General features: G+C 47.7%; 2 protein-coding genes across 21 annotated transcripts in view; both read left to right on the top strand.

The window, feature by feature from the left end:
• RNF185 (ring finger protein 185) overlaps nucleotides 1-7,754 on the top strand; it is a 32,586-nt gene extending 24,832 nt beyond the window's left edge. For all 12 annotated transcript variants that reach the window (XM_081542428.1, XM_081542434.1, XM_081542431.1 and 9 more), the window contains 2 exons: nucleotides 3,355-3,472; nucleotides 5,351-7,754. In XM_081542428.1, coding sequence (XP_081398554.1) covers nucleotides 3,355-3,472; nucleotides 5,351-5,448 — 216 coding nt within the window. In that variant the 3' untranslated portion in view covers nucleotides 5,449-7,754. The remainder of the gene's footprint in view (nucleotides 1-3,354; nucleotides 3,473-5,350) is intronic.
• A 3,746-nt stretch (nucleotides 7,755-11,500) lies between these two features.
• Nucleotides 11,501-27,051, top strand: part of LIMK2 (LIM domain kinase 2) — a 54,481-nt gene continuing 38,930 nt past the window's right edge. For all 9 annotated transcript variants that reach the window (XR_014068976.1, XM_081542397.1, XM_081542403.1 and 6 more), the window contains exons 1-2: nucleotides 11,501-11,590; nucleotides 23,833-23,932. Coding sequence is in view for 1 of the 9 variants with exons in the window: in XM_081542397.1 (XP_081398523.1) it covers nucleotides 11,575-11,590; nucleotides 23,833-23,932 (116 nt within the window). In the remaining 8 variants the exon portion in view is untranslated. The remainder of the gene's footprint in view (nucleotides 11,591-23,832; nucleotides 23,933-27,051) is intronic.

Here is a 27,051-nt window from a genome sequence, read left to right as displayed (position 1 = left end):
GTTTACACTGTAGTCTATTAAATTTGTAATAAATAGACATAATAAATTAAATTTTTAGACAGTAAATTAAATTATGGCCAAAAAAGTATATACTTTAATTAAGAAATACTTTATTGCTAAAAAATGCTATCATCTGAACCTTCAGCAAATCCTAGTAGTAACACCAAAGATCACTGATCATAGATCACCATAACAAACATTAATAATGAACAAGTTTGGAATACTGTGAGAATTAGCAAAATAGGATAAATTGAACAAATGATATTGGAAAAATGGTGCCTATAGACTTACTTAATCCAGGGTTGCCATAACCTTCCATTTTTAAAAACACAGTGTCTGTGAAGCACAATAAAGCAAGGCACAGTACAATGAGAAATGCACAATACAATGCGAAATGTCCTCAGACAGGGAGGGATTTGTAATGATGTATCTTGAGATTTTGCATCAGTAATATTTTACTTAATGGTCGTTTAAGTGTTCAGATGGACTTAACGTAGTTTATTTAATCCTTTGGATTGAATGGATATCTTAACTGCTTCCTTTTCTTTTTTATATTTAAAAAATACTCCGGTGAATTTTTTTTTTTTTGGCCACGCTGCACAGCCAGCTTGCAGGATCTTAGTTCCCCAACCAGGAATTGAACCCAGGCCCTTGGCAGTGAAAGCTCCAAGTCCTAACTACTGGACCACCAGAGAATTCCCCCTCTGATAAATTATAAATTTTTTGCAGGTTCATGATTACTGGGATAAATTCTTAGAAATAGAGTTACTGGATTAAAAATTGGCACATTTAAATTTGCACAAAACATATTTCATTTCCTTATCTTCTCTTTGTCTGTGTGCTTATGTATGTATATTTTTATGTAGCCATTAGCATTCTGCTTTTTTCTTCAAGAAAATTTTAATTTAAAATTTTTTATGTTGTATTGGGGTATAGCTGATTACCGATGCTAAAATTTAATTTTGACAATATTTTCCATGCTGTTCTTAGTGTCCTCTTTATTAGTTTTAATAATAATAAAAAATGCTTATTTCACTGAATTTTGATGCATTATAATTTGTTTTTTTTTTTCATTGAAGGACCTTTTAGTTGCTTTCAGATTGAGGATCTTAATAACAGCAATGAACACTTGATGGATGATGATTATTTGCAAAGAACTATATGTTAAGGCTTTATATGTATGATCTTATTTAAACCTCACATCAACCCACTGAACAAAAGAGGAAACTGAGGCTTGTGAAGTGACTTGTCCAGGGCCACACAAACAAAGCTGAAACTCAGACCAGGCTTGTATTGAAGTCCTGGCTCTTGACTGCCAGATGACACTGTGTTAACTGTCCCAGGCTTTGGTTCCCAGCAGAGCATTGCTCCTAACACAGGAATCCGAGGCCCCAGCAAGGCAGAGGCCCTGGCTGTGAAGACTGCGATGCGCACCTCTGACGGACGTTGACAAGCGTCCGCTCACAGCCGCCAGGCATGCTTCTGCCTGCTCTGCCCCATCAACATAAACCCACCACATGTGAGGACTTGTGGGATTATACAGGTGTTGCTGGAAGTGGGCCTGGAGGGTCAGTCCTTGGGTTGGCACTGAATGAGGTGGTGGTTCCTGATGAAACAGTGGCACCTTTCTGGGTAAAGCATCCCTGATCCCAGAAGCCCTCAGACTCTGCCAGCTGACTCTGAGTCAGAGGCTTTTCTATACCAAGGAGATGGAAACCAGTTGTTTTCCTTCCCTGTACCTTTGCCCTCTTATCAAAATTGGCTGTTAGGCTTTATAGGTAGTGCTGCCCGACAGGAAGTTTGGAGCTGGTGCCAGGCTACACTCGGTAGGGATGGGGGCGGCCACTTCCATGACCTTCGAAAGACTCACAAGTGCAGGCCGGTCAGCTCTTTGTGGAGGGCAGTTAGCCCAACAATTTTTCTTATTAAAATTATTTTAAAATCATTTGTTCTAAGGATCTACCCACGGATGCAGAGGAGAGTTTTTTTAAGATGTGCACAATAATTAAGAACATGGCTGGGGAAGGGGGGCCCACGTGGTTAAGACTCTGCACTACCATTACAGGGGGCTCAGGATCGATCCCTGGTTGGGAAACTAAGATCCCAAATGCTGCTCAGTGCTGCCAAAAAAATAAAAGAAAAACAATATGCTTTGGTACTTCGCTGGTGGTTCAGTGGCTAGAACTCTGAGCTCCCAAGGAAGGGGGCCCAGGCTCCATCCCTAGTCAGGGAACTGGATCCCTCATGCCACAACTAGCGCAGACCTGGTGCAGCCAAATAAATATTAAAAAAGAAAAGAGCATGGATTTTCAGACCATATTGATCTAGTTTCAGATCTAAACTCTACCCCTTACCCAGCTGTGTGACCTTGGTCAAGTTATTTCACCTCTGAGCCTTGGTTTGGTCATCTGTGAATGTGGGTGATGCTGATGTAAGAATTAAATGTGATTTGAATATCCCAGTGCTTAACTTGGTGCCCAGCACAAAGTTGGCACTTAGAAAATAGGAGTTAACCTATTTACAGTATTGCAGTTCCTGTTGAATCTTTTCATGTGAAAGATGATGCCGTGTAGAACACTTTATAGAGAAAAAAGCTGAGGATGATACCAGACTGCTGACAGTGATCTTTGCAGGCAGAAGTTATGAAGTGGAGGGTGAATAAGGAGACCTCTGACTTTCTATGTCATTTATTCCTATAATGCGTGAATTTCTCATAGCAAGCATATATTATTTTTATTTTGAAGTTTTAAAATTCTCTGTGACAATATTAAAAGAAAAATTTGAGGGAAAATACTTACTATATCTTTTCCACGTGTGTGCATATTGTCTTGTACTTGTGATCATGGTGTGCAAACAGTTTTATCTGATAACTTGTCACAAGAGTCTGTCTATGTTCCTGCATAGTCATCATAACGTTCTTTGGGAGGATGTATGGAAATTTTGATCATGGTCTCCATTGTTGGCTAATTACGGTTCCACTTTCTTTTGCTGTTACAGATAGTGTGTAGCTTGTTCTATGTTCCTTTGTAATTGGGCATAGCAGTTATTGCCACTTTGGCTGTTACAAAACATGAAAAGTTTTACTGGCTAGTGTGGGACTCTGGGAAAGAACCCCTGGAGCTCTGAGAACCCTCACGGGCATCAGTAGAGAGTTTTACTTTGGGCCAGAGCCAGTTCTTTCTGACATTCGCAGATCCTTAGCTGGGCCACCTGGAAGGGCAGAAGGGCAGAGCTCCTGTGCCTTGGGGTTGAGATGGGAGGAAAAGAGGGTGAGAGGTGCCACACGTATGTAAGGTGACATGTGACAGGTACGGGAGAAACCTGCTGATTCTGAATTGCGTCTCTTCCACACAGGGATTCCAAGGGTTTGGATTCGGAGATGGTGGCTTCCAGATGTCTTTTGGAATTGGGGCCTTTCCCTTTGGCATATTTGCCACAGCATTTAACATAAATGATGGGCGGCCTCCTCCAGGTAAGACCCTGTTCTCTTGGCAATTTTGCTTGCAGACTCCTTGGAATTGCACAGTACCTATGTTACTACATGGATAGTCAGGCTTTTCAAAATGCGCTAAACTCTTCTCAGATTATTGGTAGTCCTGGTCATAACATTGCACACTTCCCAAGCATTAGGCATGTTCAGAGTGCTTTCCATCATAAACTGAGGGTCCTCACAATGAGCCCGTGGGATAGGTGTGCAGTCAGCTCCATTTTACAAATCAGAAAACGCTCAGTAATGTTTCCCAAGATATTTCCCATGCCCCTAAAATGAAAAGGGGTGAACTGTACCAGCTGAGTAAAAGCATCGTCCTGGGCACGTCCCCCTCACCTTTGACCACTGGGAGCGGGGAGGGCAGGGACACCGCATGCAGTCAGGACTTCTCGATTCTCTGGCCATCTCTGGCCAGTTTTCCCCAGGACACACATGGGGCTGGTCCTAAGTCCCAGCCCTTCGGGAACTCTGCCTGGGTCTGCCACCTGCTTCTGCCTTTCTCCCTTCAGCCAGCTTGAGTGCCAGCTCGTTCAGTGTAGGGCAGGGTGGCGAGGTAGATGCCCTGGGCTCTGTTACAGTCTGATGTCCGGGCCTGGTTCCTGACCCTGGAGCTGCCAAGGGCCGCTGAGCTCTGCCTGTGCTCACTGGGGCCTCAAGTGTGCTGGGCACAGTGCATGGTTCCTGACCAGGAGCTTATGCTCTCAGGACAGTAGCCTCTCCTGAGCTGTCCGTTTGTCTCTTGCCTCCACCTTGGTGCTTGGCACATGGCAGACAATCGATGAGTCTTTGTTGCCTGCCAGCCTGCCTGACTCCACCAGAGCGCCCTGCTGGGGAGGAGCGCAGCACCGTGCAATCAGGGGACTGCCCTTCCTGACTTCCCCCGCCCCAGAAGTTTCTCCTCTGTTCATCTGCTGTGTTACCAGAGGAAAGAGACCCCAACGGGGCCAGGTGTGCTCTGCTCCGAAGGGGGGCAGCGTGCCTGGGAGCATGTTTCCATCCAGCTTGGCCCAGGCTCCCCTGGGCTTCCCCAGGTGAACAGAGTTCACTGCCAGGCTGACCTCGGATCACTTCATCCCCCTGCCACAGTCACAGACGGTTCTCCCTGTCGTGTTGGGTACAGTTTGCCCATGTGGGATGGAGATTCTCCTAACTCCTTGCCCCACAGGCAGGAGGAGGAGCTCTGCCTAGCAGCTTTTCTCAGAGTGGAGAGGAGTGGAGACCCAGGTTCTCAGCCCACTTCTACCCCGAGTTTGCTGTGCACTAAGGGAGACAGGTCGTCTTGTCTGTCTGGGCTCTAGTTCTTGCCTTTGGAAAAGGAAGACACCCCACACAGGGCTCCCTGAAACCCCTCCTGACACACCAGCGCTGGAACCCGGAGACAGCGTGACTCGGGAGGCAGTGTGCAGAGGCTGAGAGCACAGCTGCAGGGTCTCCACCAGCTCATGGACCTCAAGATGTTGGGAAGGTCCCCTCATACCTGTGCTTCAGTTCTTCTTACACAAAATGGGATAAAAATACCCACCAGGCTGTAATGTGTCTACTAAATAGCACACATAAGATACTTAACAAATAGTAGCTTTTCTTTTCTTTTTTTCCTCCAAGACTTTCCTATTTTATGTGCACCTGCAGGCAGAAACTCTCTTAGGATAAACTGGAGACTTTTATCCTCATTGTTACACGATTCCACATTTTTTAAATAATTCTAGTTTTGTCTGATGTTATTTGGGGTTGGGGATGTTCTTGGTGTAGCAGGAGTCTGGTAAAAAGATGAAGGTGGGTGCTTTGGATTTCCGACCCCAGCGGGCAGTGCGTATAGCTGCAATGCTCTCACAGCCTCTCCCCTCCCTCATGCCCCTCCAGCTGTCCCGGGAACGCCCCAGTACGTGGACGAGCAGTTCCTCTCACGCCTCTTCCTGTTCGTGGCCCTGGTGATCATGTTCTGGCTGTTGATTGCCTAATGCTGGGCTCCTGGCCCACATCCATGGCGGGGCCTCTGGACCGGTGACACGCCACCCCGCTCTTGATGTTTGACTTCCTGGCTAATCCCGACCCCTGGAATCAGTGGGGTTAGCGACACATCAAGGAGTCTTGCTTCTCCATCAGAGCTTTGGGGCTCAAGACCAGCCATTGACGACCCTGGAGTCTGGCCACTGCTGTAAACACCCTGCTGTAACCTCAGGCCTTGGCATTGAGTCGGTCTCTCACTGGTTACACCATGAAATCCTGTTTTAGCCAGCTCAGCAGGTCCTGACTCCACACACGGGAGAAGCAGGAGAAGAGGAACTGTCCAGTTTCACCTGAAGTTAACATTACAAAGACAAAGGGATGAACCCAGTATGGAAACTTTCTTCCATCTCTTAAATACCCTTGGTGAGTGGCCTCTGAAGTCGGTGGGACACCTCAAACAGAGAGGTTCCCCTGCCGCATCCCAGTGCTGTTCTGTCCTGTTTCCCACTCTTCCTCCTCAGCAGAGATGCATGAAATTGCTGTTCTGTTAAGATCCTAATTGCAGCAGCTGGAGCTGGGGTCGATTCATGAGCTCACCAGAGACCCAAAGATTTATTGCCTCTGGGCCTTGTTCAATGTCTTTAGCTCCAGAGTGGCCTGAATGACCTCCTGATTTCCTGATGTAGATTACCCACAGAGACATGTGGTTGCCCATCACCTTACCCTCCAGAACTATGCATATCTGCCTCCTTCCCGGGGGTACCAACCCAGGTGATTGCTGAGCCCGGGACCGACTGCATCTTAGGAGAGACCTGCTGTGGGACTCAGGTGGGGTTCTGAGCTCGGATGCAGAAAGGACTGAACACACAGCCATCCCAAAGGCTGCAGAAGTTCTGGGTGCATGCTCTCCCAGACCCCCCAGAGGAAACTGGGGGGCCATCCCAGCAGCATGTTGAAGACCACTCTCCTCAGAAGCCAGACTGTCCTTAATGAAGAGGCTGGGACGGGGAGACCAGCATGTGACTCTGATTTTGGTATGGCTCCAAGACCTTCCGTGTGCGTGCTGAAACCAGGGGAGCACGCGACTCCAGAGCACACGGCACCTGGTGTTTTGTAGAGCTGGTCTCAGAGACCAGGAGCCTCAGCATGATGAGAGGATGCGGTCTTCCTGTGGAAACCTGCCTCTGGAAATGTCCAGGGAAGCCATTCCTCCCCAGCCCTTGATCTGATTTTCAGTCTCATAAGCTTCTTCCTCTGAATCTGAGCAAGTGTGGTGCCGGCAGCAGGCCAGTTTACCTGGTGGGATGGTTCTCGCTCTGCCGGTCTGGCCTCTTCCTAGAAATCTAGTCTCTTAGAGGAGAGCCGCTCAGGGTTGGGGGGGCGGGGGTGGATTTACTCTGGGGCTCTCTGTCCCTTCACTCGTCCCTCCTGGGTTTACCCCAGTTGAGAGCCCCACCTCGTGTTTGTTCCAGATACGGCTCTGCACAGCCTGTGGAAACCACGCCCTGGAGGAAGATGAGGGAAGCCCTCTGCCCTCTCCACTGCAACCCCCTCCCCCCGCCCCATACCTTTCAGTGCCAGGACTCAGTGTTCAAACCAACAAAACACAAGTATTGAATAGGTGGTTCGTTTACTGAACCCATTTGATAGGAATAGGCCACCTGCTTTACAGTGTGCCTGATGGATTTTAAACATTCTCTGGGCACCCACAAAAGAGTGTTCTTTTTATCACCTCTGGAAATCCCCAAAGTGTGAGGGCCCCTGAAGTTTCTCACTGTGATGGCCCCACTTAATGATGGGCAAGAGGACTTAAGTTGGATGGATCCAACAGAAATGGGTCTCCAGAAGAAAGGTTAAGGAAAGAAGGGTTGTAGGTAGGAAGACAGATAATTTGGACCCTTCAACAAAGTGGAGTGAGCCCAGGAGAGCTCCACCAGCAAAGGCATCCCAGGAACTTATTAGCAAAGCCAGGTTGGCCCTGTGCTAATCTTGAACCTTTCAGGTCCCCACTCGCCCTCTGCCAGGAGCTGGGGCAGGAGAGCCAACTTGGGACTGCTGGCCCAGCCCCGCCAGGGAGCCCCCTTCCCGCCCCCCTGCAGGCTCACCACCTCGCCTCTCTGCTGAGGCAGTTTTCCTTTCTTGTGTGTGTGTTTCTACGTTCTTGGTCCCCAGCCCCTCCTGCCACCTTTGTGGATCAAGACCAGGTCCCAGCCAGTCAGAAAACAGCACCGTGCACAGTGGCACACCTTGACCAGTCACTAATTTTCACTGTTGTGAAAGTGATTTGATTTAGAATTAAACAAATGGTTTTACATAACTGTGAGTTGTGGAGTTTATGTGTCATGGGTTGGGGACTCATCACACTGGTCTGGCCTCTTCAGAGCACCTCTGCATCCTCAGGAATGTTAAACTGAGGATGCAAGTCTTCAAACACCCATGGATAATTAGGAATGAGGAGCTTAGGTGGAGGCCTGGCTCCATAGACAGCCCCACCCAAGTTGTGACCTGTCTGGCAGGCAGACCCAGTTCTGATAAGTGTATGGAAATCTGAAGCTTGCAGGCTGCCACCATGGAGCCTAGTTTGTGGCCCGAAAGAGCCTTGAGGAAAATCAGGTTGTTGAGTGTCCGCATGTCTCTCCATGTTCCTTGATAAGACAGACTCTTGTCCTCCAGCCATGCACTCCACCTTGAGCAGGGGCCATGCTGTTCGGTGAGGTTCCTTGGAAGACGGTAGGTTACAAACTTGGCCCAGCCTCAGGCTCCCCAGCACATCAGAGCTACAGGTCATCCCTCTGAAAGGAGCTCTCTTCACCCTCTTAAACTTTGACCTCACAGTTACCAAGTTGAACAGTGTCAAGTAGTAGTAGAAAATTCAAAGATAAGCGAGCTCTAGGAGTTCATAAACTCAGTAAGGAAAGGAAACAAGACACAGAAGAACAGGACAGTAAAGCCTCCATGGACCAGTCTTCCATCAACACAGGTCCAATCTTAATTTATCCCCACTCTCACACTGTTGCTCTCCAATTCATTTGTCCTGTTGGAACAGTGTGTGGAAGCAAATTCTAGTCATGTCTCATCAGTTAAATATTTCAATGTGCATTTCAATAATGATTTTTAAAACTAACCGAAATACTTTTCATGTACCTTTAAAAATCAGGGGTAATTCCTTAATATCATGTATCCAATTATTGTTCCAGATCTTCCTAGTTGTCTCATAACTTTTTCGTACTGTGTTGAGATCCAAAATAGACCCATACATTGGTATTGGATGTCTGAGTCTCTATTATATCTATATGATCCTTTTCCATCTCTTTTCTTTCCCTTGGGGTTTATCTGTTAAGGAAACCAATTCATTTGTCCTGTTGAGTTTCCCACAGCTTCACTTTTGCTGTTTGCATCACTGTGGTATTAACCAAGTCAGCTTACTTTTGTATTTCCTGTAAATTGATTGTTAAGTCTAGAGACTTGGCCAGATTCAGGCTTTATTTTTTGTTTTGTAAGACTGTGTCATAAGTGGTAGTGTATACTTGTTGCATCATAGCAGGAGACACATAATGTCTGGGAGTCCCTCTTTATGATGTTAGCAGCCTTTACTGATCACTGTCTGGAACACACCATGGAATAGAATTTTGGCAGTGGTGGAGATGTGCTCTGTCTGCATGGTGCAGCAGGGTAATCATTAGCCACGGGTGGCTGTCAGGCTCCTGGAATGTGACTAGTGGCCTGAAGAACTGAAGTTTTTAACCTCAATTTAAATAGCCACATATGGCTAGTGGCTACCACACTGGACAGTACAGATTTCGATTAGTTCACAGGGGTTGCAAAATGATATAATTGAAAATAACAGTGTGTTAAGCATTAAGAAACAAGACTGTACTTCTGGCAGAATGGGACAGCAAAACTACAGAGAACATGGGGAGCAGTGGGGTCAGTGGGCACAGCTGGTGGTTGTAGGAATGGCAGAATGATACTAGCACAGAATGCATTCAGGAAAAGCAGTACTGGAGTGATGGGAGTAGGAAGAGAAGGCTGTAGAGATGTGGTTAGCTCGTGAGGGCCTGGTTTGGCTGTTATTTTGTAGGTAGTGGGGATCTATTACAGGTTTTTGAGCAGAGAGGTGACAGAAACATAACTTTGGACGATTCATAGTCCATTTTAGGTAGGATGATTCAGGGAGAGGATTCAAGATCCTAGACTGATTTGGTTTGAAGCTCATGGAAGCGACACTGGGAGTGTCTGGCTGTCGACCAGTTGGCCAGTTCCCTCAGGATGGCAGAGCTTGAACCTTAAGGTGGTGGTGTCAGGGCCCAGGTTTCCATTTCTTTTGGCCCAGGGAGTTGATGGTGAGTCATCAGCAGTATCTGGCCTCAAGGACTGACCAAGCCATGGTCTTGTCATCAAACTGGACAGTTGACCTGGTACCAGAAACCCAGGGGCCCTTCTCCCTGCACATACAGGCCTTTTCTGCCCTCCAGAACTCCCTGTGAGTTCATAAGTGCTTTTGGAAAGTTCTTTGTGTCCATGTTGAAAAGCTTTCTCTGGGTTATATCATTTCTATAGACTGCTGTTCTCTTCCTTTACATTTTAACTTGGCGTTTCTGAGTTCCCTCAACTTCCCAGGGGGCAACTTGGGGGAGTTGTTTATCCCCTCACTCCCAGTGGATGAAGACCATGAGGCTGGAGATGGGAAAGAAGTGAGAGTGAGGAAGGAGATGAAACAGACCTGGGTGCCTTGCTGTGGGGCAGAGGAAGAGGGAAAGCCTCCCAGGGGTCTTGGTTCCAAGGCTGCCACTGCCTGGGTGTCTGGGAAAATACAGTGTAACCTCTTCCACGTGCAGGACAAATAAAAGTCCCACGCCTTTTGTGTAGCCCTGAGGTGGCTTGTCAGGAGAGTTCCCTGGATCCCCATCACTTCAACTCAACACACAGTTTCGTCTTTACTACATCAGAGCAGAGATTTCCTCAGACACTAAAGCTGGCTGCTAAAGAGGGTTCCCAGGAACTAACAGAAGTCAGGCACATCTCCCCCACTGCCCCTCAGCACTTTCTTCACACTCAGGACATCAGGGGCCCATCCGACCTGCATCTGGTTTGCACTACATGGTCAGGGCAGCAGAGAAGAGAATTGTGCTCACCTTTGCGTACTCCATGCTCACCTTTGCTGGGACTGCAGTCAGCTGGGTTGAACTTCGTCCTTGGTGGGAGTGTCCTGATTCATTTCCTTGGGCCGCCCCCTTCCTGTCCCTTCCTGGTCATTTGTACACTTTCTCATGACCTAAATCTGATCTTAGGAAAGACCCACCACAAGAGAATCAGACAAGAAGGACCTCAGGGACCAGCTGATGTGGTCAACCCTTCATCACACAGGGAACCAAATCCAGTGAGGGAAGTGGTTCTCAAGGCCATCAGCCAGGTAGTGGCTGCCAGAAACCAGTCTGCTGTCCTAAATCCTGGTCCAGGGCTCTTCTCTACAAAGAGGAGTCTGAAAAGGGTAAATCCAGACCACAGGTATATTTCCATCGGAAGATCTGGTGTTCCGGATTCATTTATATACACACTTGGCCTGCTAAGGATATGCCACCGAGTGTGAGCTTGCTTCTAGCGGCACAGACAAGTGACTTCCCTGAGCTGGAAGCTTCCAAGAAAAGCTCACCCTCCACCACCCTCCCCAAAGCTATTTGAGGGGTAAACCTGGTTTCTCCAGATTCATATTCTTGATTCTAAATACTCTACTGAAAAGAGCTTTGAACTGGAGATTAAGAGCCTGTGTTCCCATTCCAGTTCAGCTCATTTTGAAGTAGTCAAACTTGACCCTCTAGCCCTGTTTTCTTCCGTAAAATGGGTAGAGGGTCCTCTGAATTGAGATCTCGAGCCATGGCGGGCGCCTCTAGCGCTAGGGGGCGCTAGGGCCGCCACAGAGCTCGAGTCAAGGGGGCGGGGCCTGACATCGGCTGGGCGGGGCGTCGGCGGGCGGACCCCCGTGCCAGGTGCGGGTTTGGTCCTCCCCGGGCGCCGTAGGCGGTGCAACCCGCTCGCGCCCGGGGCTGAGGTCCGCCCGCGCCTGAGGCGGCGGCGGGAGCTTCGCGGAGCTGGTGTGGCAGCGGTCTCTTCCTCCTCATTTCCGCGCCTCCGGGACCATGGCGGCGCAGGCGGGTAAGAAAGGGCCGCGCCGTCCTGTCCTGGGCTCGGGGCGCCTGAGGGGAGCTGGTGACCTCTCGGAGGTTTCGGTCTGTGTGGTCCCCGCTCCTCAGAGGGAGAATTTGGCGAGTGAGCACAGCGCTCCCCGAAGACTCGGAGGTTGTGGGGGGCGGGGAAGAGGGCTCGCGAGAAGTGGGGGGCTAGCGGAGTGGGTCGGTTTCCCGCGAGCTGAGGTCCCTGAGAGGGGGCAGTGCCGGGGCGCATCATTTTCTGTGGCCCTGGCGGCTGCAGGTTCCCAAATTAAAACTGTAGAAGCTGAGGAGCCCGGGTTTCCTTGGAGTGAGGGGTTTGAGGGAACATGGAGAGTAGGGAACCTCAGAGTTTGGGGCAGTTCTGAGGGAATGGAGAAGTTACCCCGGGTAATGGGTTTTCTGTGGAAAATTGAGGAGAGTCGGGCTTTCCCCATGGGATCCAAGGCTTCTGGCGGGTATGTTGCGGTCGGTCTCCTGGGCGTTGGGATTCTTTGCAGGAAGTAAGCAGTGTGGGCTCCTTGGGGGTTTAGGAAGCCATTGAGGGTAGGGAGAGAGTGGATCTTTCTGGGGCAAGTAGGCCCCCCGGGGCCCTCACGGGGGTGGGGCTCTGAGAGCAAAGAGGAAATGTGTGCCAACACCTCCTAGAAGGAAGGAAGGATGAAGGGTAGCTTCAGGGTTAGGTTGGCTGGGCCTGCAGTCCCCTCCCCATCACCTCACACCACCCTGCAGCTTCCTGCCCTCCTTGTCTGTCCCCCAGCACCAGGACCTTACCGTTTCCCAGCCACCTGTGTGGGTGGCCCTGCCTCTAGGTCGACCAGGGTCAGCATCCAGAAGCTTTCTAGAGCTGGCAGGAGGGAATAGTGGAGGAGGGAGACTGTCCTGGATATCTGCCCCCGCTTCCTGGCTTTCAGCCTGTGGACAGTCACTTCCTCCATCCTGAATACAAGGAGCAGGCCACCAGTGGGTCACTTCCTCACCGTGGGAGCATGGCATTTTCTCCTTATTCTTGATAATAGGCTTCTGGAGAAAGAGGACTAGGGGTAGACATGCTGCCTGTCCCTTCCTGTTTTACTTTTTTTTAAGCTTCCAGAGTTTCTTTATCTCAAATGATTTTTTTTTCTACCATCTGGGTAATGTCGGTTCCCCATCTTGAACCTTGATTCTCAGAAACTTGTGAAAGATCTTAGAATGCAGTAGTGTTTATTGGATCTCTCTCTGAAGGAACCAAAAAGCTGTCTGGAGGTATTAGTGCCTCTGGATGCATTAGTTTGTACATTCTTCCATAATAATATTTATTGGATACTTCTGGACCACGCACTTAGCTAAGCACTGAGAAATATAAAGATAAACAAAACAGACACAGTTCTTACCTTTGTAGTGCTTACACTCCTAGAGATGAACAGTAAATAAATGAGGTGACAATTGAGATAAATGCCATAATAACTGGGCTGAGCAATTGAGATAATTGCAGTAAGATTGCACCAGGGGCAAGGAGAGTGGATAGGGAATACATTCCTTTAAAAAGCAAGTTTATACTGAGCCCTGAAAATTAGAAGTTAGTCCAGCTAAGAAAGGGCAAAGAACTTTCCAGGCAGAGGGAACATAAAAAGGCCCCGAGGCAGGAAGGCATGTGGTGCCTTTGAAGAGCTAAGAGAAGGTCAATATGGCTGTTTTATGGGAGAGGAGACTAAGGTTCAGAAATTGCTTGTTCAAGGTTCCAAAGCCAAATAAATGGCGGTAGTCAGAATTCATATTTTCCAGCTTCAAATTTGGTGCATCATCCTCTCTATATCACAAACGCTAGAATGAAGTTGCCCGTGGAGTCAGAGAAGGAAGTGGGACTTAAACTTTTACTTGTTATGTCTGAACTGTGTTGCAAGACAACTCAGATTCCTGTGTAACAGGAGAATCAGCAACAAAGAAATCAAATATTTGATGAGTACCTGTGATGTCTAAGGCACTGGGCTGGGTCCAAGTATTACAGATGCTAGAGATAATGTAACTCTCCTCATTTTACATGTAAAGAAACTGAGGCCCAGGAAGGAAGGTGGATTTGTCTAGGGTCACTCAGCTAGTGGTAGAGCCAGGACTAACCTTTGACCTGTCCAGTGCTCTTTCCAATAGTCCAAAGTCCTTGAGGTGTACAGGGTCTGGCACACAGTAGGCCCTTAAGTAAATATTTGTGGAAATGAGTAATATGTGGTTTGTGCCTTTGAGAAATTCACTATTTAGAATAATTAAGGAAAAAATAAACAAATCAAGACAAGCAATTATGAGTCCTGTAGATGATAACATTTTGTGTGTGTGTATTAGTCGCTCAGTCATGTCCAACTCTTTGTGACCCCGTGGACTGTAGCCTGCTAGGCTCGTCTGTCCATGGATTTCCCAGGCAAAAATACTGGAGTGAGTAGCCATTCCCTTCTCCAGAGGATATTTCTGACCCAGGGGTGGAACCTGCATCTCCTACATTGGAGGCAGATTCTTTTATCATCTGAGCCACCAGGGAAGCTTTCAGGTAATAACACTAGGGAATTTCACAGGTGAAGGAGAACTTTATTCATACATTCATCCCACAAATATATATTAAGTTCTATTGTATACCAAACACTTCTAGGCCTGGGGGATTCAGCACAGAGCAAGATAGATCAAATCCCTTCCCCCATGAAGTGTATGTTCTAGTGGTGAGAGATAGACAATAAGTAAATATATGAATATCATATATCAGGGGTAAATGCTCTGAAGAGACATGAAGTTTGATGAGGGCATAGGTGCAATGGGAGGTCATGGGAACCTCTGTGGTTAATGCCACCTGAGCAGAGAAATGAAGCGTATCTGGGGGAAGAAGATTTTAGACAAGGAATACAAGAAAATGAGCAAAGACTCTGTGCCAGGAATGTGCTTGGCATGTTTGAAGAACAGCACGGTGTCCAGAGTGGCTATCAGATTTGTTCGGGGAATACTTGAGGGTAAGATTTGAGAAATCTTAGGTAGGTTAAAGAAAGGGGGATGGGATTTAGCAGGTTGATATCCTGGTAAGGGAGAAACTGTGGGAGTACAGTTGCAAAGGCTGTTGAGTTTCAAGATCTTCACAAGGGTGGTGACTTGATATGTACGGTGAGGACAAAAATTGGAAGGTGTGGGAGTCATAGGAAGTGGAAGGTAAGGCTGAGAAGGTGCATGAAGCCAGACTGTGGAGAGTTTAATGCCAGGCTTGTAGAATTTTCCGGTCTGCAGTAGAGACCATAGGTTTAGTGGCATGATGTGGGTATTTTATGTTTAGACTATCAGTCTGTTTTTGGTGGGCAGGATGGATTGGACAAGGGTGAGGAAGAGCACCAGTCTGGAGTAAGGTACTTTGGGCCCTGAGCTGAGCTTGTTAGTGATAGGAATGGGGAAGGAGGCACCAACCAGAGGAAATGCCTTTCGTCATGGTCAGGGCAGGGTGACACCAATGGCCCTGGATATGGGATGGAAGGAGCAAGGTAGGGTCCAAGAAGACCACAAGGTTTTAAAGCTGAATAGAAACCCATCCTAGAATAGAAACCCAACTGTTAGGCTTTCCACATTCCTGGTGGGTTGTCTGCGTTTTCTGGAGGCTGGGCTGGTTTCTAGCCCAGGGCTGGCTTCTGATCAGTGCAAACTGAGGCAGGGAGCTCAGGCTCAGGCATACTAGGGAGGGGTGGGGTCCACCCCCGGGTATCACTTTGGTGTTTCAGTGAGATGACGAGGAACTGTAGCATCTCTTACAAGTCTGTTCTTTCCCACTTTTGACCTTTCTTTATACAGTAGCAAGAATTAGACTCTCTTGCCTATTCATTCACATCCAGCAGTAGCTAAACATGAAACCATTGCTTGATTCTATTAAAATAAACCTTGAACATCCATCCTGGGATTCTGTTTGGCCAGATCTTTCTGGCTATGATTTATTTTTCCAGGAAAACAGTCTAGAATGTAGTTAAAGACATAGACTTTGGAGTTAACAGACCCTGTGGTCTAATTCCAGCTCTAACACTTGCTAATGGACCATTTCCGTTTCATTTTCAGTAAAATGGAAACAATACTAGTCCTTATTTCATGGAATCTTTATTTTTGATTTTTAGTTTTTAGTCACTCAAGTCGTGTCCAACTCTATGAGACCCCATGGACTGTATCCCGCCAGGCTCCTCTGTTCATGGAATTCTCCAGGCAAGAATACTGGAGTGGGTTGCCATTTCCTTCTCCAGGGGATTTTTCCAACCATGTTCATTTAGTTCATGCTTGCATAGTGCTTAGAACACTGCCTGACACATAAGAAAGACTCAAAGTAGTTCTTCCTGCCATTGACAATGGGTTGAGAATGACCATCCAAGAGTGTACGATTGATTAACCAGGTTCACCAATTTGTATAGCCCTTCCCCCAGATAAGAAAATGCCCACTCATTCACTGCTAAGTAAACTTGTTGGAAGTGAGAACCTGAGTGTCCAAAAGCTGCAGGAACCACCTGTCTTGTTTGTGTCTCTACCAAATATCTTACTACTCCACCAAGCTTGCCCTGCCCCCAGCGCCTGGTCTGTCCCTCTTTGAGGTGTGTTATTTTTGCACATACCTTTGCCCCTTACATTCATGAAGGGCCCCAGAAGCTTGTGGCCTACTTTGTGTCTTGCATGTGGGCACATAGAAAACATTTGCTGAATTTGCTTTGAAAACCTTCCCTTCAGATTTTAGAGGCCAGGGTTTTTTTTTTTTTTTGGCCGCGTGGCATACAGGATCTTAGTTCTCCCACCAGGAATTGAACCTGTGTCCCCTGTAGTGGAAATGCAGAGTCTTAACCACTGGACTGCCAGGGAAGTCCTGAGGCTAGTGTATTTAATAGCTCAACCTTTTCCCCAGCCAGCTCCCTAGGTATACAGGAAAGCAAGAAGGAAAGCTACTCACAATTCAGTTGCCAGCTAAGTGCCAGGCACTGTGGGAGGTATCTTCATGTAATGTATTTCTCTTAATTCTCTTGGTAATGCTGTAAGGTGGATGATATTATCCTCTTTTTAAAGATTAAGAGACAAGGGAGGTGAAATAGGTGAAGAGGATTAAGAGGTACAAACCTCTAGTTATAAAATAAGCCACGGGGATGTAATATACAGCATAAGGAATATGGTCAATAACATTGTAGTAACTGTACGGAAACAGGTGGTTACTGAAGTTAGTGTGGTGATCATTTCATAATGTACACAGACATCAAATCGCTATACAGTATACCTGAAACTAACATAATGTATATCAACTATATTTCAATTTAAAAACTGATAGGAACTGGGGGAGAAAGTTATTCATTTACTTCCTTAAAAAAAAGTTTAAGACACGAGGTTAAATAATTTGCACAAGGACACGGAGTCAGGTTTCAAACCCCGGTGTAATTCCAGTTCTTCTGCTTAACCCTTACAAATGTTTCCTAATAAACTAAAGAAGGGCAGAAGAGAACAACAGCAAGAACAAAACCTTCTGAGATTCCTGTGTCTGTGCCTTGACCTGAAAAATGAGAGGCCCCTGGTTTGGTGTCGTAGGAATAATCTGATCCTTCCTTTTATGAAGAATCTAAGGTCCAGAAAAGTCCATAAGCATCTTTGAAAATCATCTAATCTTTCTTCCTTAGACACTCCCTTTGGTATATTTGGGAAGCTAGTGAGGAGGAAAATCCTTTGGTATACAGAGAAGAGTATCTACTGGAACATAAATCATTACTGTTAGTTTTATTGGTAGTCACTTCATTAAAATGTGATATTTTTTCTCTTGGCTGTTTCCTACCAGTTGCTGCCCTGCCCCTCGGCTTCCTGCTTTATCCCTGAACAAATCAGATTTCTATACCTGACCTGTCAACTCCCGGGGGGCGCAGCAGTCACCATACTTGTTTTGTGCTGCACTGAATTGGCTGGGTTTTGTTCCTGGTTCTCATTGTCTAGTGGAACATGAGAAGCACCAAAGATTTTTTTTCTCAAGTGAAAGGATAGAATCTGTACATGTTGGTTCAGGTCAGGCTTTATGGTTTCATGAGCTCTCAGCACTTGGGAATTTCTCACCACTTTGAAGTCAGAAAAGGACTAGTTTGCAGAAACCCAACTCTTAGATCAAGATTAAGGTGAATGTTAGCGTCTTATGGGAAATGCACTGGCTCTGAGCTGGGGTGGCAGGCTGAGCCTTCCACGGAGTAACTGTAGTCTTGAGCAAGTCTCAGCTTGTTTGAGGCTGCCTAGGGTCATGAAAATGCAACAGGTCTGGTGGTCTCAGAACTTCGGTTTGAGCCTTTCTCATGGTTTGAGAACTCAGTTATACTCTGATCCCATTTATGTTTTCGAAAAATGAAAGGGTTAGGTTTGAATAGATTTTTAGCTTTACCATCCTGGTGCCCTTGTGCCTGCCCCAGTAGAGTCACGGGTTGTTTGAGGGTCATATCACCAATTATTAAGTTGGGAGAGAGAAGCATGTATAAGCTGAATATATTTTATACCATTTTTCCAAAGATTCTGAAGGTGAGACACTTCCTAATGAGCCATTTGTTACAATTATCACCTTGTCTGCATCGCACACTTAGCACTTCTTAAAAGCAACAAATCCCAGTAATAACCGCGAAGGCATCAGTCAATTCAGTTCAGTTGCTCAGTCTCTTTGCAACCGCATGGACTGCAGCATGCCAGGCTTCCTTGTCCATCACCAACTCCTGGAGCTTGCTCAAACTCACGTCCATCAAGTTGGTGATAACATCCCACCATCTCATCCTCTGTTGTCCCCTTCTTCTCCTGCCTTCAGTCTCAGTCTGTGAAGGCATAGGTTTTTGATTTATTAAACACCTAATAAGGGCTCTGTATTGTTCAAAGCTGCTGAGGACATTTACATAGCCAAGCTCCCTTTTCCAGACTGTTGACTATCAGTAGTCACTGTTAAGTCTGCAAACAGGATCGGTAAACACAGTCAAGGGAGAGGTGAACAGCCTGGTACAATGAGGTCTTTTCTTAGAGGAAGACTTTCCCAAGCAGACAGCACTCTAGATCGGTCTTCCACTGGGCCTCACCGAAATCTCCAAGACTTTGTATTACTACATTTCTCTTCCTTTTCCTAGAATGAAGGTTGTAAGAGAGAATCATTAACTTTTAAGACTGTAAGGGTGCAGAAAAGACCAAGAGTCTTTTTTCTGAAGAGAGTCCAGGCTTGGGAGGCTGAAGGTTCTGAGGGAATTGCCTAGGGCAGGTACGGTGTGACAGACCGGGACATCTTCCTGTGACTTTACCTGGAGGTAGTCCCCAGGACACATTCCAGATGACTCATGCTGCTGACTGTTGGAGCTTATCTTTGGAAATTACCTCGATAGCTGGCAGCTGGGTCCAGTTTTTCAGTTGGATTTGCCACATAAAGGAGTATCTGTTTGGCACCCACCTTTAGGCTAGGCCCTGGAGATCTGAAGATGGTCAAGATACAATCTTTGCCCCTTAGAACTGGAGGCAGAGATGCAGAGAGGGAGGGACTGAAGGAGGCAGAAACACAATGAACTGTAATTACAGAACAAATGGTATTAAGCGGGTATTTGACAAAGTGAAACAAACACTTCCTGCCCTTAGGGGACCATGAAGGGAAGATGGGCATCTGACGAAGGGCAGAAAAGGTGGGTAAACAGTAGCCTAAACACCCACAGTAGCTAGAGGTGTGAGCATTAGGATGCAGGAATATGAATGTGTGTGACAGGAATAAAAAACAGATCAAGATGTGACTAGAACATTCCTTTGTAAGGGGTGTTAAAAGATAAAGGCTCTTTGGGGCCACCTTGTAGAGGGCCATTCCTTCCTTTTTCTTCTTTAATTTATCATTATTTTTGGCTGTGGCTGAATCTTCACTACTGTGAGCAGAGACTATTCTTTATTGCAACGTTCTGGCTTCTCTTTGCGGTGGCTTCTCATGTTGTGGAACATGGACTCTGGAGTGCACAGACTTCAGTAGTTGTGGTGCATGGGCTTAGTTGCCCCATAGCATGTGGTATCTTCCCGGACCAGGGCTCGAACCCATGTTCCCTGCATTGGAACGCGGATTCTTAAGCACTGGACCTCCAGGGAAGTCCTCCTTTCAATAAATGTTTGTTGAGGGATTGTAGTAGGCCAAGGAGCTGACAATAGCCAGCTTTAGTGTGTGTGAGGAGCTTGTGTTCCTGCCTTAGGACCTTTGCACAGATCTGCCCGCCACCCGTTTCCACGGTTATCCTTTCCTCCTCCTCTTTGCCTGGTTAATTTCTCTTCATCCTTCAGAGCTCAACTTGGAAATTACTTCCTTAAGGAATATGTTGTTGTGTGCCCTACCCAACACCATTTGCTCCGTTATATGAACTTGATATCTCCTTCATGCGACTTGCCACGATTATAATGACAGTAATTATGTTACTGTTTAGTACCTGCTCTGTGCTGAACCTGTCTCTTGTGTGCTGCTCTCTCCCTGCTGAGCACAGTTAGATACATAGTTGGCAGCAAGAAATATTTGCTGAAAGAATGACCGCAGCATGGCCATTGACTTTACCAATAACAGTCACTGTTGACCTTGGTGAGACAGTTTCAGAGAAATGGTGGGGGTGGAAGTCAAATTGCAGTGGATTGTGTGGTAAATAGGAAGTGTGGAAATGAAAGCAGTGTACTATGCGTAGACAGCTTCTTTTTAAGTTGACTTACAATGTTGTATTGGTTTTTGGGTTTTCCTGGATATTGAATATGTTTCCCCATGCTTTACAGTAGGACCTTGTTGTTTATCTATTCTGTATATAGTAGTTTATATCTGCTAATCCCAAACTCCTAATTTATCCCTTGCTGCCCTTTCCCCTTTGGTAGCTATAAATTTGTTTTGTTTCTTTTTTTTTTTAAGTCTTAATTGAATTTGTTACAGTGTTGCTTGTGTTTTATGTTTTATTTTTTCGGCCCTGAGGCATGTGGGATCATAGCTCCTGACCAGGGATCAAACCCACACTTCCTGCATTGGAAGGCGGAGTCTTAACCGCTGGACTGCCAGGGAAAGGGAAAGGGAAGTGAAAGCCGCTCAGGCGTGTCCGACTCTTCGTGACCCCACGGACTATATAGTCCGTGGAATTCTGCAGGCCAGAATACTGGAGTGGGTAACCTTTCCCTTCTCCAGGGGATCTTCCCAAGCCAGGGATTGAACCCAGGTCTCCCGCGTTGCAGGCGGATTCTTTACCAGCTGAGCCACAAGGGAAGCCCTTTTTGTTGTTGTTTTTAATGATGCATCAGCCTGTTCTTGATCCATATGTATTTATGGTTGTGCAGGCTTTCTCTGGTTGGGGCAAGTGAGGGCTGCTCTCCATTGTGGTTCACGGGCTTCTCGTTGCAGTGGCTTCTTGTGGTGCACAGCACAGGCTCTGGGCACTCAGGCTTCAGCTGTGGCTCATGGGCTTAGTTGCTCCATGGCGTGTGGGCTCTTTCTGGACCAGGGATTGAATCCCAGTCCCCTGCATTGGCAAGTGAGTCTTATCCACTGCACCACCAGGGGAGTCCCATAAGTTTATTTTCTATGAGACAGCTTTTAATACATGTGGCTATGAAGTGGAGAAGCAAGGGTGGTAGCTAGAGGAGAAAGCGGGCCCCAGATTTGTTTTTAGTGGGAAAGACGTGAACTTATTTAAATGGCAGTTGGAAGGAGCCAGTGGAAAAGGGAATGGTGTGGAGACTGTCTTCTGAAAGGTGGGGTGGGGTGGAGTCCAGAGCAGAGCGCAGTGCCCAGCAGTTGAGTTCTGTAGACACTGGGGAGTCTGGGTGAGTCAGCTGAGACTGCAGTGCCCCAGGGGGAGAGGCCAAAGGCCTGATCTCGCGCTGGGGCAGTGGCCGTGCTGAAGGACACGGAGACTTTTCAGAGGTGGAACCAGGTGGAAATGAGAGGAGGAAGTTGGGGCAGGAATCTTGATTTTTGTGCCCCTAATGTCTAGCACAGAGCACGTGTTAAGTGTGTGTTTAATGGCTTTGAGTTTCTCAAGACTGGAGAGCACCGCAGGCTCTGGAGGGTATGGACATAACAAGTTAGCTTGAATATTTTCATAGTGGAAAGTCCTGATTCTTCTTGAATTTTGGAAACAGCCAGAGGTCACTCAGAGCCAAGACAAATTGTTGAGTAAGTCGGTGGTCAGTTCAGAGACTTCCTTGTGGGTTAAAAAGTAAAAGCAAGAAACAGGTGTGGCTTAAAATAATGAGACTTGCTGGGGGTGAGACGCGGCAGTCTTAATAGGCCTTTCATGTAAGAGTTCCCAAAATGTTTCATGCCGGTACCTCCAGAGCTGGGAAGATTCGTTTTGATGTCTGTGTTCACTAAAAACCCTCTCACTAAACCACTGTTTCACCCATAACCCGGTTGGAGGGAGTTGTCTCAGACTTTTCTGCCTCAGAGTTTGTGAGGTTGTTGGTGCACTGTGTGAGCACTCCCACCCTCAAAACACAAAGGCTTCTCCCCCTTGAAAGTCTTAAGAAGTTTAGATCCAGGAGGTACTGTGTGCATAGGAGAGAAGCGGGTGGGCTGAGGCCTGAAAACCTTCTGCCAGCTTGCTCAACTCTTCTGTGCTTTGAGGACAGCTGCCGGTGCCCTGGCTGCCCCAGAAGGCCGCCAAGCAGTCTTGAAGTGTGCGGAGCCGTGCATTGTCTATTCATGGCCCCTGTGCCTGTAAAACAGGGTCCAGTGCCTGTCACTATGCCTGTGGCAGTCTGGAGTTACCCAGAGAGAACAAAGCTGCACACACGGGTGCACAACAGAGTCTTGTGACAACCCTGCCCCGTTTCGTAGGGCCGAGTCAGGTACCACAACTTGATCTCAGCCGCCCGCTTTATTTCACGAAGTTAGCATCTGAATCACAACAGGAGCATTGTGCTCTGTCCCTTTTGGAGGGACATGGATGGACTCTGTGCTGCTGCCCATACTCATCTCTGAGCCCACACAGCCCTTCCGCATCCTTTTTCAGCCTTTTAGTAAACTTTCCCCGTCTTTCAAGGCTCAGCTTCCCCTGCAGACACTTTCCTGGCTCCCCTGAGCAGAATGAGCAGGAACTAGAAAGAGCACAGGCTTTAGAGTGAGCCCGACCTGAGTTGGGAAGCTAATGCTGCCGCTTGAGCTTTCACCCCCAGCCCCAAGTTTCAGTTCCTTCACCCGTTAGATGAATATAATAATACCTGTCTCATGGTATCGTTTTGAGAACTGAGATTGGGTTTGTGAAAGAACCTAGCACAGTTCTTGGCAAGTAGGAGGCGTTCATGAAATGTTTGTTCTTTTCCTACTGTACTGGTAATTTCTTTCTCTGAACTAAGTTCTTTGCTGTGAAATAACATCTCAGTAAAAAAGAAATTACAATATGGAAGAATGTTTCTTTTCCAGCGCATTTCCTCTTCCAGGAGCAAGGTGATTTATCCAACAGCCTCCAGTGTAGAGCTTGGACTGACGGGTCCAATGAAAAGACCCATGATGCTGATTGAAGGAATGAGCTCCTGGATGAAGTGATGGGAAATCAGCACAAGTAGGGCATTTGAGGAGAAGGACAAGGCTGCAACGTGTGTAACCTAGAGAGTAGACCTTTCTGGGTGCTGGCTAGGGACAGTTGTAGGAAAGGCTGACCCGAAAAGAAAGAGACTTGTTCATTTCATGTACTCAGGACTGTAAGCATGGGCTGAAAGGAAGGAAAAGGCAGGTTTTGTTTCAGTAAAAAAAAAAAAAAAAAAAAAAGAACAACCAGAACCGGCTTTTAAAATATTTATTTATTTATTGATTGATTGCTTCAGGTCTTTTGTTGCTGCACTCAGACTTTCTCTCATCATAGCGGCTGGGGGCTACTCTTGGGAGCACAGGCTCTAGGCACACAGCAGTCAGAGCACAGGGCTCAGTAGTGTGGCACATGGGCTTAGTTAGAATCTTCCTGGACCAGAGATCGAAGCTGGGCCACCTGCATTGGCAGGCGCATTCCTATGCACTGTACCACCAGGGAAGTGCCAGACCATTTTTTAAAAAGTGGAACGACACTGCTTTTGAGGCCATGGAGTCCCTGTCGCTGGGGAGATGAGTAGCCAGATGATTGCTCAGCAGGGATCTTGTGGAGGAGGGAACTGTGCATGTAGCAGAGCATCACTCAGTCCTTCCAACACCAGAGTCTGTTAACTCCATCTTCTTCTACAAGGTAGGGATCCTGCCCCCGCACTCCCTGCTTCTTCAGCCTCTGAACCCCTCGGTTCTGTGTGCAGGTGAAGATGCCTGGAGGTGTCAGGGCTGTGGAGACCACGTCGCTCCCAACCAGAGGTTGTACAGGACCGTCAGCGAAGCCTGGCACACCTCCTGCTTCCGGTAAGTGAGCCCATGTGCCTGTCTTCACCAGTGCCCTGCGGGCCAGGCACTGGCCTTCATCCTCTGGAAGATACAGAACAAGCTTCTGACTTGAGAGTTTCCATTTCGAGGGGTGGTGTTCAGGGGGCAAAGAGGGAGGTGCCCAGGAAGTGCACGTGAGCAGAGGTCAGGTGTGGCCCCCTGACAGCAGGTGGAAGTGGAAAAAAGCACGTGGGCCAGGTACGGCTAGAGGTGGGGGGGTTGGGGATGGGAGGAGCCCTTTTCAGGGTGTCCAGCACCCTCACCCGCCAGATGAGGAGACTGAGGACGAGAGCATGTGGCTTTCCCGCGCCTGCACTTCTGACTACACACGTGTCTTGAGGGCTCTTGGCAGAGCCAGCTCTTCTTCACCCCAGGATGCCTCGCTAGCTTCCTGCTTTTTGTTATTAACGCTGTTGTATCAGTGGCTCTTAGAGGATTGTTTGGAGGCAGCTTGGTTTCTTGAAAACAGCACAGCCTTTAATGTCAGATCTGTTCCTGCTCCCTGAGACTCAGTTTCCTCATCAGGAAAATATAGATGTTAATCATCTCTCTCACAGATTGTTGAGATCTAATGAAGTCAGATATGCCAAGGGTCCAGCCCATGGTAGATACCCACTGAATGGCTGGGATCCTCGAGAGTAGGAGCTTGTCTTTGTATAATGCAGAGTGTAACCCAGCGCCTGGCCCGCAGTCATTCTTCACTGGGAGGCTGGGTGGGCATTTGTGGCCCTTGTGGTGTGAAGTAGCAGGGCTGTGCTCACGACGGAGAACGAGAGCGTGTAGACAGGCACCACGTGCTGTAAATTCCCGCTCCCACTCACAGCAAAGCATCCCCTGTGCTGACAGCAAGTTATTGAATTGACCTTTGAGCACTTGCCTCCGCCCAGGGAATTACGTGGGGGGTTGGCCTGGAGGGCTCTGGCCTCTGGAGGAGGAGTTGGAGCACTTTCCTGCCCTTTCAGCTCTAACCCAGAGCTCACCAGTCTTCGCTGTGCATCTGATTGCCTTGGTTACTCCTCTTATCCCCAGGGAAGTTGATTCTACTTCTATTTTGCTTCTTTGGTAAGATAGGAGCAGAGTGTCAGAGCTGCAGGGGCCTCTGGCTGCCCTTTCATTTTACAGCTCAGCCAAACCAGCAACATCAGAACCCTGTGAGTTCCCAGGCTGACACTGTCCTTGGCTTCCAATCCACATGGCCATGTTTGTTCCTGCCACTTTCCTATTTGTATGGATATCTTCTGTCCAAAATAAGCAAGAATGGGTAGAACAAGCTATAGGAGAATTGCTGGATTCTCCTATAATTAGAAGCACCACTTCCTGAATGATACAGCCCCTTCGTATCACAGACTCGAGGCCCGAAACCAGAAAGACAAAAATTACATGGACAGGCCATGGATGAAATGAGCTGGCTCTAGAACTGAAGTCTTGGATCACGAGTAGGTCTGGTGAGATGCTGGCTTGTTAGAGTACACTGTGTGTGTGTGTGTGTGTGTGAGAGACAGACACAAGTACATGCTCATAAAGAAGTAAGGCGCGTTATCCTGGTGGCAAAGAGTGCAGGCTGTGGAAGAGACTGTTTCCAAATCCTGGCTTTGCAATTTATTAACTGACCGTCAGTGACTTCCCTGAGCTTCAGGCACCTCATCTGTAAAATGGGGAAAAGAATAGTTCTCGTCCCACAAAGTTGTTCAGGAGGATTAAATGTAATGACCTGTAAAAAGTCCCTAGCATAGCACCTGACACATAGAAAACCATTAATAATCAGTAGTTGTCATTAAGTGTTACATTGAGTGTGTGTCTGTATTCCCCTACATGCACATGTGTATTTTAACTTTGAACCACCCTGGCACAGTTAAACCAATGTCATGCCTGTAGGGGAAGCAGAGTAGTTCAGTTCAGTCTCCTAGTTGCAGCTTTGCCTCGGGGACAGAGTCTTTCTGATCTCTCTCTACTGACGGGGCGTGTCTCCTCACTCCTGAGCTTTCCCATGAAGTGGATGACGTGGAACCCTCAGACAGAGCCTGGCAGTCTGCCCTGGGGAGACCAATTTGTTGTTGTTCAGTTGCTCAGTCATTTCCGACTCTTGGTGACCCCATGGACTGCAGCATGCCAGCCTTCCCTGTCCTCCACTATCTTCTGGAGTTTGCTCAAACTCATGTCCATTGAGTCGGTGATGCCATCCAACCATCTCATCCTCTGTTGCCCCCCTTCTCCTCCTGCCCTCAATCTTTCCCGGCATCAGGGTCTTTTCCAATGAGTCAGCTCGTCCCATCGGGTGGCCAAAGTATTGGAGCTTCAGCATCAGTCCTTCCAGTGAATATTCAGGGTTGATTTCCTTTAGGATTAACTGCTTCGATCTTGCTAATTTGACTTTGCCCCAAATTGGAGGAATATCTTCAGGGCTTGGAAGGACTACATTTTCTCTCTGACTCTAGAAGTGACCTTGGTTATGAGGAGCACAAGGCCTCAGCCTGAACGGTCTTAAAAGGTCTCTTCCACTCCAGCTCATCTGATTTCAGAGTGTGAGTTCAGAGGGGCCCAGGTCAAGTCTGCTAGCTGCAGGACCCTCCCTTCAAGCTACCCAAAGAAATCCATTCTTTCTGACTCCCAGCCCTGCTGTTACCCAGCTGGGCTCCAGTTACAATAAAGGAAATGACTTTTCTTCTCCCCTTCCCCCACACCTTTGTTTTCCTAGTCACAGGGTGGGGCTGGATATTGAATGGAGAAATTGCTGGAGTTTGGCCCAAACTCCTCCCCTCGCCTTCTTACAGCAGCCCATCCCCTGTCTGCAGCCACATCCGTAATCTTGCCTCTGATAGGGCCTTCCGCCAGATTCTCAGGTGCCCGGACAATAGGAAACCACTTAAGGCTGGGAACCGTGGCTGTACAGTGGAGGCCAGCCGACGAACCTCCTGGAAGTCCGTAATCGTGCTGGTGCTGGTGGGCGCCTGGCCAGGATCCCCCGGGTCTCTGGACGCTTGGTGACCACCCCTCCCGCTTCCTCTCCTCAGCCTTTGCAGTGGGCCCATTTGGACTCTTAAGTTCCCCTGACCTTCCTTCTCCATGAGCAGTGCTGTTGGTTCTAGAGCTGGGGCCCT

The sequence above is a fragment of the Giraffa tippelskirchi genome, chromosome 11, assembly GCF_054371585.1.
Source record: "Giraffa tippelskirchi isolate mGirTip1 chromosome 11, T2T-mGirTip1v1.2.pri, whole genome shotgun sequence".
NCBI lineage: Eukaryota > Metazoa > Chordata > Mammalia > Artiodactyla > Giraffidae > Giraffa > Giraffa tippelskirchi.
Note: the sequence above shows the minus strand (reverse complement) of the source record. Positions and strands in the feature narration are given on the sequence as shown.